Source organism: Heterodontus francisci, chromosome 1, assembly GCF_036365525.1.
Source record: "Heterodontus francisci isolate sHetFra1 chromosome 1, sHetFra1.hap1, whole genome shotgun sequence".
Taxonomy (NCBI): domain Eukaryota; kingdom Metazoa; phylum Chordata; class Chondrichthyes; order Heterodontiformes; family Heterodontidae; genus Heterodontus; species Heterodontus francisci.
In genome coordinates, this window is record NC_090371.1 from 184,590,584 (window position 1) to 184,605,859 (window position 15,276).

General features: G+C 43.1%; 1 protein-coding gene across 1 annotated transcript in view; it reads left to right on the plus strand.

Moving 5' to 3' along the window:
• Nucleotides 1-15,276, plus strand: part of prss12 (serine protease 12) — a 224,670-nt gene that overhangs the window by 43,160 nt on the left and 166,234 nt on the right. Inside the window, exons 3-4 of the mRNA XM_068017768.1 lie at nt 5,417-5,595; nt 6,213-6,363. Of these exons, the coding sequence (XP_067873869.1) occupies nt 5,417-5,595; nt 6,213-6,363 (330 nt within the window). The remainder of the gene's footprint in view (nt 1-5,416; nt 5,596-6,212; nt 6,364-15,276) is intronic.

The window sequence follows — 15,276 nt, forward strand, 5'->3', positions numbered from 1 at the left end:
CCCTCCTGGACGATGTAATTGAGTGTCTGCTGGTTGGAAGCAATGCGTCAACACCCTGGCTCTTGGTCTGACAACACTGTGACACTTGCACTTGTTTCCAATTTGAAATTAATAATATGTCCATTGACATAAATGTCTGCCATCCAGAATGCCTGATTGGGGTCATTAATTTCCCCTAGGAAATCTCCTGGCTTGTCTTCCGATGGAAGTTGTGCCACTTCATAGCTCTATGTGTGAAGTCTTTTTGCTTGACATTTTTGTGAGGAGGTCTTGCTCTGGCACATCTTTCCGAAATGGCCTGTCTTATTGTAATTAAAGCATTCCGCTTTATTAGCAGGACACTGTTCATGTCTATGGGTCTTTCTGGCTCCGCAGCGCTGGCAGGGTTTCACAGTGCTTTGTGCCTCCCCCCATGAGTGTACCTTCTTATCTGTAGAGTGCTTTTCCATCCTGGGCTTCAGGAACTGTACTGTCATCAGATTCTTTCTGATCTAAGGCTTCTCAGCCCGCAGGATGGCTCTATTTTGTCTTCTGACTTCTGCCTGTTGCACCATCTGAATCACTTTCTCAAAAGTGATGTCATCTTTTGACTGTAAGAGATCTGATAAAGACTTGTCAGCTATTCCCATACTATTCGGTCCCTGATCAACTCAGACTTCAGTTTTCCATAATCACATCCCTCAGCCAATCTGTACAAATCATTAATGAAAGCGTCCACTGATTCACCCAGCTTCTGGACTCTTATTAAATGTTTCTCTTTCCAGGATCTTATTGCTTCTTAAATTAAAGTATTTGTCGAAGGCTTGTATAACATCAGCAAACTTCTCTGAAGCCTCATTGATGCCTTGTCTTTTGATCACATCATGAGCAATTGCACCCATGGAGTATAGTAGAGTATTTACTTGCTCCGCTTCAGATTTGGTGTGTAGCTGACAAGCTATTCTAAATCTTAAAAATCTTTTAAATCTTTTTCTCCACATCGACCAATTCTGTATCTGACTGGATACTTCCAAATTCTGGAAACTTTCAGGCATCAGGTATTTCAAATCCATTTTTTCCTAACTCTTTAAGGTTTCTCGTTCTTTTAAGACATTTTCCTTTGCTTTAATGGAGGTATTCCCACACTTTTTAAAGGTTTCCTGCTCTTCTTGGGAGTTCCCACACTTTTCTGAGGTTTACTACTTTTTTCGGCTGTTCCTGTGTTTTTCCTCCGCGGTCTGCTGGAGTAATGGCCGCTGACTCCGGACTTGCCCTCGCAAGGGTCCTGCGTCGCCTGTCCAGTGTGCCATTAAACAATAGCTGGAATTTTTTGTTGGGTGGGGGGAGGGGCCCCGTCCACCGGCCAAAAGGTCAGTGGTGAGCCCGCCTCCACCACGCCTGGGGAGCCAGACTGGCCCTGAATTGGTCTTGGGTGGGACTTCCACCTCCTTGAGGCAGGAAGTCCCGCCTAATGGAGCTGCCGGCCAGTCAGTGGGCCGGCAGCTGTTAGTCCCAGCAGCACCATCAGGATCGGTGGCCACTGTTGTGACTACACCCAGCTTCAGGAGGAAGATGAAGGACAGGCCTGGAAAAAAGGGAAGTTTTTAGGGCCTCACCGAGGACAATTGGTCAGGCCCCGGCGAGGCAAAGGGGGCCAGTTAGGAGGGCGGGGGGGGGGGGGTGGGGGTCCGTGTTGTACGTTGGGGGCAGTTGGGGCTACGGGGCGGTCCTCTGCGGGGCGCAGGGTGCCCAATCTGGAAGGCCCCCACCCCCAGCCCATAAGAAGGCCACCCAGTTTCATCAGGTGGGGTTTCTGAGGCCTCAGCCGCCCACCAGACAAGGGTAAAATACCCGTGGCAGTGGGCAGAGGCCCTTAAGTGGCAGTTAATTGGCCAGATAAGAGCCTTGATTGGCCTGGGGTGGGCGGGCAGGCTATTTCTCACCGCCGCTACCCCGTGTAAATTTGCAGCGAAGGTGAGAGCAGGTCAGGCAGGGCCCTCTCAGCCTCCCATTCCATTTAGTGCCCCCTCCCCACCCCTGTTATGAGCCCGCTCTTTTCGGGGGGGGGGGGTAAAATTCCAGCCAATAAATGCAGCCTTTCCAAAAAGTTTCTCATCCAATCCTCAGCCGTCGCTCAGTACTGTGATTCGCAGCCCAACTGCTGGACCTGATTTCTGCTCGCAGACCAATATGCTTCTGTGGTGAAGTCTGAATGCCTACACAGCTGACTCACCAACTGTCTGTGTTTTCCTTCGGCTACGCAGCAGCTCTGGAGCTCTTCGCAGTCTCCCTTCGAGATCTGCTCTCTTCTTGGTGCCACTGTGCAAGGTGAGGTCTTTCAATCATTTCTGGGTGTGTTCACCATTGCCACCATGTTGTATATTGTTGTTAGCATAGTTCAAGTATTGTTTACAGATGTCTCAGAATTTTTGTATGGCTAAATAGTAACTTATTTATTTTATATACATAACAATCTACACTCTCATTAATCATGTCCAGCTAACACCTCTCATGATGCTTCTAGTTTCTTCCAAGCCTAATACCCATGTGACTATGACATCATCATGACTGCAGTGTAAGTGGTTACTTTCACTGTTTCAAGCAATAAAGCTTTCAGACCCTTATTCTAAAGAAACAACAAGCTATATTTATACAGCACCTTTAGGATAATAAAATGTCCCAAAGCACTTCACAGGAGTATTATAATGCAAAATATGACACCGAGCCACATAAGGAGATATTAGGTCAGATGACCAAAAGCTTGATCAAAGAGTTAGATTTTAAGGAGTGTCTTAAAGGAGGAAAGCGAGGTGGAGAGGTGGAGAAGAGTAGGGAGGGTATTCCAGAGCTTGGGGCTTAGGCAAATGAAGGCATGGCCATCAATGCTGGAGCAATTAAAATCGGGAATGCTCAAGCGGCCAGAATTAAGAGGAGTGCAGATATCTCGGCGGGTTGTGGGATTGGTGGAGATTAGAGTTAGGGAGAGGCCAGGCATGGAGGGATTTGAAAACGAGAATGAGGATTTTAAAATCAAAACGTTGCTTGACTAGGAGCCCACGTAGGTCAGTGAGCACAAGCGTGATGGGTGAATGGGAGCTGGTGCAAATTAAGACACGGGCAGCAGAGTTTTGGATAACCTCAAGTTTACAGAGGGTAGAATGCGGGAGGTCAGCCAGGAATATGATGGATTAGTCAAGTCTAGAGGTAACAAAGGCATTAATAAGGGTTTCAGCAGCGGATAAGCTGAGACAGGGGCAAAGTTGGGCAACGTTATGGACTTGAAAATAGGCGGGGGCAAGAAATTTCAATGTTCCTGGCCAGAGTTGGAGTGGAGGTGGGGAAGAACAGGAAAACCCATCCAATAGACCCGGTGATGTCTCAAACTGCTAAATAATTAATTTAAATTATTTATGTTCAACGTTCTAACATTCTTCCTAATTGTCCAATGTGTGCCAAGCCTACATTTCATTTTTTTTGGAAATGGTGGCGACCACTTAGTAATTATTTTACCTCATGCAGTATTTTGAAACAACTTAGAATTCTAAACTAATGGTTTCTGTACAATGTATTAAATGTCTGGTTGGAGGGTAACACATTTTTGTCATTCTCTGTGCCATAAGAAAGATTATTATAACTCAGTCACACCTGTGATACTCATGAGTTATGGGATTTGATGAAAACAAGAACACACTGTCACCAGTACAATATACAATCTGCACCACAGATGTGGCTTTACAAATCATTGAATAACACATTGCCTCCCAACATATATTTAGTAACAACAGAAGACCCTAGAAACAGGCAGTAGGCGAGGCAGCACCTGTAAAGAGAAATGACAGGTTAACGTTCCTTCAGAACTGAAAACTTGAAAGACAATTAAGCCCTTTCTAGAGTGGAAGGGAGAGAAGAAAAAATACAAAAGACAATATAGAGATGAAGTTGCTGGGGTGAATAACTGGCAAATTACTTAATAGAAAAGCAGCAACCTATTTGATGGTATTAAAAATTTAACAGACTAAGATTCCTAATGAAAAAAATCAACCATTTCTTTCTTTTCCCCACCTTTTGTCATTAGATCAACTGAGGAGCAGCTTGCAACAAAACTTTTGATCTTTGGCTACTCTGGCCAGATGAGTTGCCCTGCTCCTTCCCCACAGCTTCACCACTTCCATCAGAGTGGTATATTGCCGCTGCCAAATTTTGATGCCTCGTTGGGGCACATGCCCCAGTAAGTGCCAAAAAAGCACAGATCCCTGTCCCTTTAATTCAAACAATCCCTTGCCTTCCTATTTTAGATGAGGTCATTGAGGGAGCAAATGAATAGGTGCAAGTTGTGCCTCAGCATAATTTACAGACCAGAATTTGTATTCCCTCATTTTTCATTGTGTTGTCCACCCAAACATCTCAGCCCGCAAGCTTGAAAATCAGAAAGAAATGGCCACATGTAATATTATGAATATTAAAATCTTATAATATTTTCATTTGTTATACTGTTACTTATGATTTGTCTAAGAAGTTCAATATGTTATGATTTCCGCAGCACCAAATGTACATTAAGGGAGTTTTGCTCTGGTGCCAGCTATACTTCTTCATATTTTTTAATTATATAGATTAACATCCTGTTGTATTTTGGTGGTACATTAAACCATGTATAATCAAAATACAATGTTAATTCATCTGATTGAGAAATATAATAAATATATTAAGCATTTCAGGCTTTCCTTATAAAAAAAATTCTGTAACTCGACAAATAATTGCCTGAAACAGTTTTAAGCATTTCTATTAATGTCCAAAAAACTGCTGGCTTTTGTTACCACTGTGAATGCTGAGATCTGTCTGCCGGTGACCCCTTAAGTTGACCCTGCCAAAGTTTGGAGGGCTGGGGAAGTTACCTAATTTAAATATCCATGGAGGGTGTCCATACCAGTTCAGTGTCCATCCCTGCTTCAGGGATGTGAGACTCCTAATGGTGGCAGGTGGTGGTGGGACTTCTACAGTGTCATGTAAAGAAAATACATGTCATATTAGTCATCTTTATAAGGTAACAAGCTTTACATGGCAAGTTCTTCTTTCTTCAGAGAACATAGCCATGTCCCAGGCCTGGAGCCTTGTGGTTGGCCCCATTATTGCCATTAGACAGGCTGGTACGTCAGGCTACCTCTTACAACCTCTTAACAGATCTGTGGGAACTCCTAGCATATCTGGGCTCAGCCTCTATTTCAGCCCTCCTGCCATGCTCATGCCAAAAGAGCCAAGGAATTTTGAAACCCATTTGGGAATGTTACTCCAAATTTGAGAGAGCGGGACAGATTAAAATTCATAAGTAAGCTCAGGGCATCTTTCAAGGCAAATTGAGTGGTATGAGTCCACCTGTTTAGGTGTCGTTAGAAAGGTTGTTCCACATATTTGTAACTCTGTAACTTTCCATTTTGTTCAGTGAAAGTGGCAAAGCCGGGCATATACCTATTTCTGGATTGGCACTGGTTACTGTTCATTGGAGTAATGTCCAGTGCCGAGGTGATGAACACAGTTTATTTGAGTGTGTGAAAGAGACCAGACAGCGTGGGAACTGCCTCTATAAACGGGCAGCAACAGTTACTTGCAATACTCCCAAAGGTAATGAAATAATTGTCAACTTCTCCAATGATCTGTGACACTAAATTCTCAGAGAAATACCCTATTGTGGTGTAATGTTCCAATGATCAAATTAACAACTGGACCTAAATTACTTTCTAATACTTTGTTCTGTCCATGTGCTCAACATGGTGAGTGATGACAGTGTTGGGAATTAGAACGCTTTTCCATTTACACCCAGTGATAGCATCAAGCATTTTCCCCCTGAACAATAAGTGACTGGTTAGCTTACACACTTTAGAATTTAGGTTTAATTGGGCTCTCATAACATTAAACATCAGTGCTGGCTGATTTCAGTGTTCAGTTACTGTTTGCTTACAAAAGTAAAATAAATTAATTGATATCATCAAGTAAATTAAATGCCAAAACCTATGAAAAATCATTGGATAAGTAAGCATTTATGCAACTTCATTATGGACTTAATAGTGGAATAAATGATTCAAAATGCTTCTGTTACTTACCAATGACAATCCATGCATTGTTAAAATTGTTCATTTATCAATTTGTGTATGTGTGCATAAGCATATACTGCTTTACTTGTTTGTAAATAACAATAAGACAGAAGTTATTTATCAGAGCACATTTCTGTTTAACTTTAGTATCTGTATTTGTTCCAATTCGACTGGTTGGAGGTAGTTCTGAATATGAAGGCCGTGTGGAAGTCTATCGTTCTGGGCAATGGGGAACTGTGTGTGATGATCACTGGGATGAAGCTGACGCTGAAGTTGTCTGCAGGCAGCTAGGCAGAAGGTCGGTATGATTCCACTACTGCTACTTGATTATAATGAAAGGTGCAAGGAGGATTCAGTACAAAGTCACTGAATATTGCCTCATCAAAACTGCTATTTACATTTAGTATGAACTTGGAAGTACCAGAACACACATAGTAATAGAAATGGTAATTAAAACATATATATGGAAGTTTGTACATTGAATAGAATTAGTGCAATGGCCATTCATACAGTTGGAATACAGTATGTTGCTCCCATATTATCCTATGTATTGTACAATTTTCCCTGTAATGTTTTCTTATGTATTCTTTCTCACTATTCAGCATGTTTTTATTTTAAGTAACCAGTCCAAAAAAAACTTAGAGGCTGCTTGTCAGTGATGTCTGGAATAGTCCTTTCTTCTGGTAAATTAGGTGTTTTAGCAGTTTTGCAAGAAATTCAGTGTTTTTTGCCATTGCACAATTTACTTGCCCTGATTTCTTGGAAGGGGTCAGTGAAAATTTGTGTCAAATTACTTTCAAACATGCTATTTCATGCAATCGAAACAGTCGAGTGTTATATGGCAGCCATGAGAAAAAATCTTGGAAAAATGGCAATACAATACAATACAATACAATACAATACAAGAAAAAAAGAGATTATCCCTTACAATGATGAATTGGTTGATTCTTTTAAATTTTAGACACAGATTCTGATGGTGTTACTGAAACTGGTTCTGCAAAATCTGCACTGAAATTCACATTTCCAGTTCACATATCATTACACTGACCAGTAACTGACTGACCCATCACAGTTAGGACATGCTGCAGTGTTGCATCCTAAACTACAAGATATGTGTGGTATGGGGTTCATATCAGCAGAAGAATTTCAAATATTCAGCCCATTAACTTTTCAAATACAATCGGCTTATTTTACTCACCAGAAATGAATAATGATTTGGAGACTGGATGCCCTTTGTGTTAGAACAGAACATTTGTTCCTGCAGCACACAGCACGCCTGGTAATTATTCAAAGTGTAGACATTTAGAAGATGATATATTATCACATCTGTGCTGCCTATGTACTATAGCCTGATGTCTGAGATCTGCTATCTGAAATGTCACCCCATCTGTACAACCTTAACTCATTGGCTACTGAATATTCTTTTTCGTTTATAGTATGTTCATTTTCGGAAGTATTTTTGAGCCAGGCATATGTGTACGAGTTTAGAGGTGAATGTGAATTTCTGGATTACTTATTTTCAAGAACCTAAATGCATCACAGATTATCTGGTTTACTATTCAGTCAATGGTAAATAATTTATGGTCCAGGCATATGGCAACCATCAGTTTGACATGGCGAACATTTTTCGAATGGTGTGAGAGAGCACTGATTTCCAGGGAACGACTTTGGCTACTATGCCGCTCCATTTTCTGATGGGATTGGGGTGGCAGTGAGACCAAAATCTCTAGAAAGGACTTATCACTGTCTTCCTGCCTGAAGTCATTTTCGAGTGTGCCCCATAATAGATGGCCAACATTGCACTGACTAGATGGTAATCAGGATCCTATGACAAAGAACCCTGATAGCATTCTCAGACAAAAATGCACAGTGGCCATGTCCTGCCCACAAACCCTGAGCAGTAAATGGGCAAGCCAGCATCCCTTAAAGGGACTGCTGGAGGCCGCTCAGCAAAGGCAACAAAATGTTTTATGAAGGATTTTTTGAGAGTAGGAGAATTGCTTATCTTGTGCCTTCACAAAAATCCTCCTAATCCTGCCCTCCATTGCCTTCCAGAAAACCGCCAATCCCCACCCTCAATCAGCCTGACCTACCCCTTTAACAGTCTACTGCCAGTTTGGCTCCATGGAAGAGCTGCTGAGTTTCCGGCACTCATTTACTGCTGACAACTCACTGCTTCTGTTTAAATAAGACCTGAATGTAAAAATGGTTCGGGCCTCTGGTGAGCTACGTCAGGGAGGTGTCAAGATTGCTGCCTGCTTGATATGTGCTCTGCATCAAAAGCATCCGCCTAGAGTCCCATACACACCACTCCCGCAAAGGGAGTGACGGAAAGGGACAATCTCTGCAGTAAAGGGAGAATCTCTGCATCCATATTTAAACACATTTGTCAAGATTTCAGCAATGCTCCATCAACATTTATTCCGCAAATTCTCTGAGGATTTCACCGATAAAAAGTAAGTGCTGTGCTACTTCACATTTTAGACACCTTATAGGAGTCACTAGGAGAAAGGGCATGGTTCATCATGGGCATGTTGCTAAGGCTCCCCCCTGGTCTGGATGAGGAATGGGAGGGAGAACATGAGGCCAGGCAGAGCAGCACTAGCTGCAACAGGAGAGAGGGGCAGAAGGGTGAGGATGGTGAGGAGAGTGAGGTGGAATCCTTCCGCCCTGCAGGTACAGGAAATCCCTCCTCCTCTGAACCGCCACCACCAGGACATCAGTGCCACATCCAAAAACCTGTGTGCCCTCTCCCTTAATCCCTCAATCATCTAGAAACCTGCCACTGTCTGTCAGCCAGAGTACTCCACACCTTCAGTAGAAGTGGGTGCGAGGAGCCCACTGCTCTACAAAAATTAGGTCTGTTCGACACCTCAGTGTAGATTTCTGGTTTAGCACTTGCAAGCAAATTCAAATTATGGTAATCAACAATTAGGACCAAAATTGTTTACTAAAACCATACTTTCAAACAGGTATGTCTTAATAGTACTGCACCTATTTAGCATCAGCTTTCACCCTTTGGCCAAAATAACCCCCAAGGCATCAAACATAGATTCAGTATAAGGGTTTTTGTTATTTATGCACTACTAGCAGATCTCTTGTGGTGGCACATGTAATGAGTTATTTTATTTTGATGCAATGTAAATGAAATGTGTGGAGACCAGTTGGTTGAAGATCTCAAACAAGTTTATTTACAGCTAGACTATTATATACAGGACAGAGCTAACTATTTACAGAACCTTACTCTGGGTGTTACAGTTGCAGAGTGATGCTGGCTTGTAGTCACATGACTGTGTCCTGGTACTTGGCTCAATAGCATACTAAGATCTTAAAGGGACATCACGCTTAAAGGCAATCAAACAACATCTCCCTTCTTTCCAAAGATAAGTTTTGTATGCTAAAAGTAAAAAAACACAAAATTAGATAACATCAACATTATTTCCTTATATATAGAGATTATGAACTTAAAACCTGCAGAAGCTTAATTTTCCATATATCGTTTCGGTGGTTTGACAACTGTTCCTGATCTGGTTATGGTATAACCTTCTAGGGATGTCATCCTTGGCTGTTTTGGGTTTGCAGGCATGTTGTCAGCGTGTTGGTTGTTGCCCTATTATTCCATCACAACCTTATCGTCGGAGTGCGTTCTTTCGTGCTTGCTGCATGCAATTGGGGTATTGCACACTTCTCTTAGTTGGCTACGGTTCCTTCTCAACACCGCTCCGCTAGGTGTTGTAATCTCGTAGGACCTCGGCTCACTGCAAATTTTGGATACCTCTGCAAGTAGCCATGTTCTCATTGTGAGGTGTATGACCCTGACCTTATGTATACGTGTAGCTGAGGTAGTTCCGCCCCTGCATGTCGATCATGCACTAACTTCATTCTCCCCTGTTTTTCGAACAGTGTCACCTGCATCTTGGAGAGGTTTACCCATACTGTGGCCCATTGTCTGAAATGATTTCTTCCGGTGCACCGAATAGACTGAAAATGGAACGCAATGGGCTGAATTTTAACAGCCCCTCAACATCGGGGGTCATGGCGGGAGGCCTATAAAATACTTGTGGGAGCGGCCCGCCAACACATCCAAAGCTGAGAAGGCCCCACTGCATTTACCAGCGACGGCGAGGGCTCGGTCCAGCCCCCTGCCGGCAAGCAACGGGGCCTTCATTTAAATAGTAAAATCAATGTAAATAAATTTACATATATTTACCTTGTCCCGGCAACCGTCCAACACGATATTACGGCATCTGGCTGCAACTTGTGTGCCTTCGGTTGAGAGTGAAAGGTTCTGAAGTTACGGGGGAAGTTCAAAAAATGAAAAGGTGCTTTATTGGGGGGATATGTCACTGTAATACATGAGAACTCAGTGGGGTGCGGGGTGTGGGAGAGGGGAATCTAGGTTGAAATAAAAGTGTTTGGCAGTTTCTGGTGAAGCGGCACCTTTAGTTATTGAAATGAGATTGAAGGGCTTGAGGCTCCACCCCCTCCATTTAAATGGGCCCCACACGAAATATCACGGGGGCTCAGCGACGACGCATCCGCGCAAGCGGACTTCTGAGATGAGAGCGCGCCACCGTGAAATGCGGCGCACTTATAAAATTCAGCCCAACATGTCTGCGACAACGGCGCTTGAAGTGTCTTTTACCTGTCTGACAATTGGAAATTTGGAGAAATAATGAGTGACTAAGATAAAGTCGTCTCCATTAACGGAAAACAAGTCAGTGGTGGCTTTGGACCAAGGGACTGACAGAATCTCGTGAGGGTGAGGAGGTTCTTTGCATTGTTGTGGCTGGTGGCTCTGGCATGCCTCACACATCCTCACCAACCTTTCGATGTCATTATTGATCCCAGGCCAATAAACAGTGTCTCATGCCAGTTGTCTCCTTTGCTCTGTGCCCATATGGCCTTAGTAAAGTTATGACCAAGATGTCCTGTCAGAGAGCTTTGGGCGCAATCACTTGTTTTCCCTCGAAGGTAATGATTCTCAAGATACCAAGTTCTCTCTGTAAGACCAAAAGCATCTGAGGGTTTCTGACACCTCTTTTACAATGTCAGGCCAGGCTTATGTGATGACTCTCCAGAGTGCCTTCAGTTGTGGGTCATTTGCTATTTCTGATTATAGTTGGTCACATTTGTGCTGACCAAAATGCAATAAATTGATTTTGAGCACATCTTCCACCTTGATGTCCATACTGTCTACTTGTAGATCGAGTGGAACGTCTTCATTCTTGCCCGGTTTGGCAATCTGCTTGGCATATCCGAGGTGACCATTTTAGTACCCGGTTTGTAGCACACGTAGAGGTTGTACCCCTGTACTTTCACTAAGAGTCGCTGTCGTCGAGGTGGTGCACTTGTCAATGGTTTGCACCAGATCATCTCCAGCGGTTTGTGGTCAGTTTCCACCGTGAACTGCTTACCGAACAGGTAGGTGTGGAACCTTGTGATCCCAAACACCAGAGCAAGTGTTTCATGCTCTGTGTTTGAGTAATTGGACTGTGTTGAGGATAAACATTTGGACCCAAATGCAATTGCTTTGCCATCCTGCAGGATGCACAATCCTAGCCCTTTCTGTGAGGCGTCAACTTCCAGGATTGTCTTCTTCCTTGTGTTGTAGTACTGCAGGATACAGGTTTCTGCTGACAATGCTGTTTGAGAGACTCAGACATATGCTGATTGTCCTCCTGCCATACATATGTATGTCTTTCTTTAGGAGCTCTCTCAGTGATGATGCTTTGTCAGAAAAATTTGGAATGTATGGTGCCAAAAATCCAAGACATCTCTGGAGGTCTTCCTTGTCTTGTGGGGTAGGCATCTGCCTTACATCTTCGACTTTGCTTGGATCATTTGGATTTCACGACCTGAATAGATGGAGCCAAAGAAATTGATCTGACTCACATTCACCTGGCATTTCTTACTGTTAAAAATGAGCCCTTCATGATGAGCTACTGCTATCAGTGAATGAAGATTTTGACCATGTTCTTCTTTGGTTTTGCCCATTACCATAAGGTCATTGTCAATGCGTATGTAACCAGGCATATTTTCTGTAATCCTGTCCAAATGCTGCTGTGAAACAGATCTTGACTGACAGATAAGCTGAAGGGTAGTCTCAGGAAGTACTATCTTCGAAATGGTGTCTTGAAGGTGGTGAATTCTTGGAATTCCTTAGCTAGGTGTACCGACCAATATCCATGTTTAGCATCTGACTTGGACAAGAATTGGTCTCCTGTGAACTTAGGATTCAATACCTCTAATGTCAGAATCTTGTGCAGGCATCTCTTTAGGGAGAGGTTTAGACGCCGTGGATCTAGACATACCCTGATTGCTTCATCCTTCTTCAGTACGTATGTGATTGAGCTGCACCAGTCTGTGCGATGATGCACACGACAGATGATGCCTTTATGTTCCATATCATTTAACTTGCATTTAAGCTTTTCTTGTATGTACCGCTGCAATTTTTAAGGGGGGGGTCAATTGACGGAATTGCATCCTCTCTGAGGTTCAGTACAGCATCACCTTTGAAATCTCCTATGGCGTCGAACCTATCCAATACATTTGTTTTAGGTCATGGACTGACCTTGCTGTAATGGGTACCTTGGTGACCTCATGGATGGTTATGATGTTGAGGTTCTTACACACTGGTAGGCCTGCCACTGCTGGTCCGCTCGTGTCTACAAGGTAGAATGTTTGTGGTTTCCATGCTCTTGCCATATCTGCATTGCATTGTTAGTGTGCCACTGCAAGGAATGGGTGACCCGTTGTATGCAGATAACCTGGCAGTTGTTGGTTGTATCATTGATTTCCAATGACTCTGGTATGTATCTTTGAGTATTCGGATTGGTAGGATATTTGCCAGCTTTCTTTGGGCACATGATGTTAATAGTGGCGAAAGCTTCCAGTTGTAATGTGTCAGGTTTACAATGTGAAACGCCTGTTCGTCTTCTGGCTAAGAATTACTCCTCGTTGAGTCTTGTCTTAGGTCTATTTCTCTGTGTACTTTATCTATCGGCTTGCGTTTATACAGGTCTCTGGCATTCTCCTTGCTGCTATTGCCCTGTTGCTACGCCTGTCGTCTGTTTGTCTGTGTCCTGCTGCGGCTTCAGGCCACGTCTTTTGAGCCAGATTTCTTGCATAGGCGGGCCCAGTGCCCTTTTGCACCGCACGCCTTGAACGGGTCCTGAAATGTAGGGCAATTTCACTGTGAGTGGGACAGACTGTACTTACCACACAGCTTGCTTGCTCTTTTCGACCTGGTTGTGGTGCCATGACTGTTGGCTGCACCTAGTGTTTGCAGGTGCTGTTGTCCAGCTACAAAGTCTTCGTATTTCCTGCCATCTTCTAGCAGTGCATCGATGCTGTGACATTTCTTTTTCCCCAGGCAGTCTTTCTGAAATGCTTCAATGGGTGTTGATACAATCACTAGCTCCATTATCCGGTCTGACAGCTCAGTTTCTGAGAAGTCCCATTCGTTGCCTTTACTACGACATCTACTGATGAACTGGTCTATTGATTCCTGTGGCTGTTGCCTGTAGGACATCAATTCCAGGTGGTGAATTCTAAAATTCACTCTTAATAGGAGTTGATCTTCTCGCACTTTCCATAACTATGCGGGATCTTTCTGGTCCTCATTGGATAGTCCAGAGGTGTTGATTCTGTGTAATCCCTCATTTTCAACTGCTATTATTATTTTTACAGCCTGTTTTTCTGGTTTTACAATTATTTGGTCTTTGAAGCATAACTGCATTCTTTGTTTGAAAATTTGAAGAAAACAGTGCACATGTCCCTTCATAATATACATTGACACAGGAAACAGTGGAGATATAATGCCAACTTGTGGCTGCAGCTGGCACCTGTTTACGTAGGGAGTTCTCATTATAATTAGTTACATAAACATTTTAGATTTTTGATTTCAATAAATGGGTGAACAAAACTTGTGAGGACAGGAAGTGAAGTTTGTGAACCAGAAATATTTGCATACACAATCTTTTAATATAATAAATAGATACTTTATTTATTTATATTTTATTTAGAGATACAGCACTGAAACAAGCCCTTCAGCCCACCGAGTCTGTGCCGACCATCAACCACCCATTTATACTAATCCTACACTAATTCCATATTACTACCACATCCCCACCTGTCCCTATATTTCCCTACCAATAGTAGGGGCAATTTATAATGGCCAATTTACCTATCAACCTGCAAGTCTTTGGTATGTGGGAGGAAACCAGAGCACCCGGAGGAAACCCACGCAGACACAGGGAGAACTTGCAAACTCCACACAGGCAGTACCCAGAATCGAACCCCGGTCACTGGAGCTGTGAGGCTGCGGTGCTAACCACTGCGCCACTGTGAGATATGTTTCAATTAGTATATGCCACAAGCTTTCTCATCACATCCCATAGAGCCATTTGTGAATATACAGACAAAATATTATTCTAAAAACACAGGGCATTGAACTAGATGCATTAGCAATTTACATTGGATGGCATTCTAATTTGCAACATCAACAATCTGCATTTATATAGTGCCTTTGACATAGCAAGTCATCCCAAGGTGCTTCGCAGGAGTGTTATCAAACAAAATTTGACACCGAGCGACATAAGGAAATATTAGGGCAGATGAAAAGTAGGTTTCAAGGAGCATCTTAAAGGAGGAAAGAGAGGTAGAAATGCAGAGTGGTTTAGGGAGGAAACTACAGAGCTAAGGATCCAGGCAGTTGAAGGCACAATTGCCAGTGGTGGAGTGATTAAAATCAGGGATGCACAAAAGGCCAGGATTGGAGAAGCACAGGGGTCTAGGAGAGTTGTAGGGCAGGAGGAGATTGAAGAGGAAGAGAGAGACATGACTATTGAGGGATTTGAAAACAAGGAGGAGAATTTTTAAATTGATATGTTGCCGGACAGTGAAAAAATGTATGTCAGCGAGCAGAGGGGTGTAGGTTAATTAGGACTAGAATACAGGCAGCAGAGTTTTGGTTGAGCTCAGATTTATTGAGGGTGGAAGTTGGGAGGCTGACCAGGAGAACATTGAAATAGTCAAATCCAGAGGTAACAAAGACATGGATAAGAGTTTCAGCAGTAGATGAGTTGAGGCAGGGATGGAGATGTGCAATGAGCAATGTGAAAGGAGGTCTTAGTGATGGAGCAAATGTGGGTTCAGAAGCTCAAACAGGGTCAAATAGGACAGCAAAGTTACAAATGGTCTGGATCAG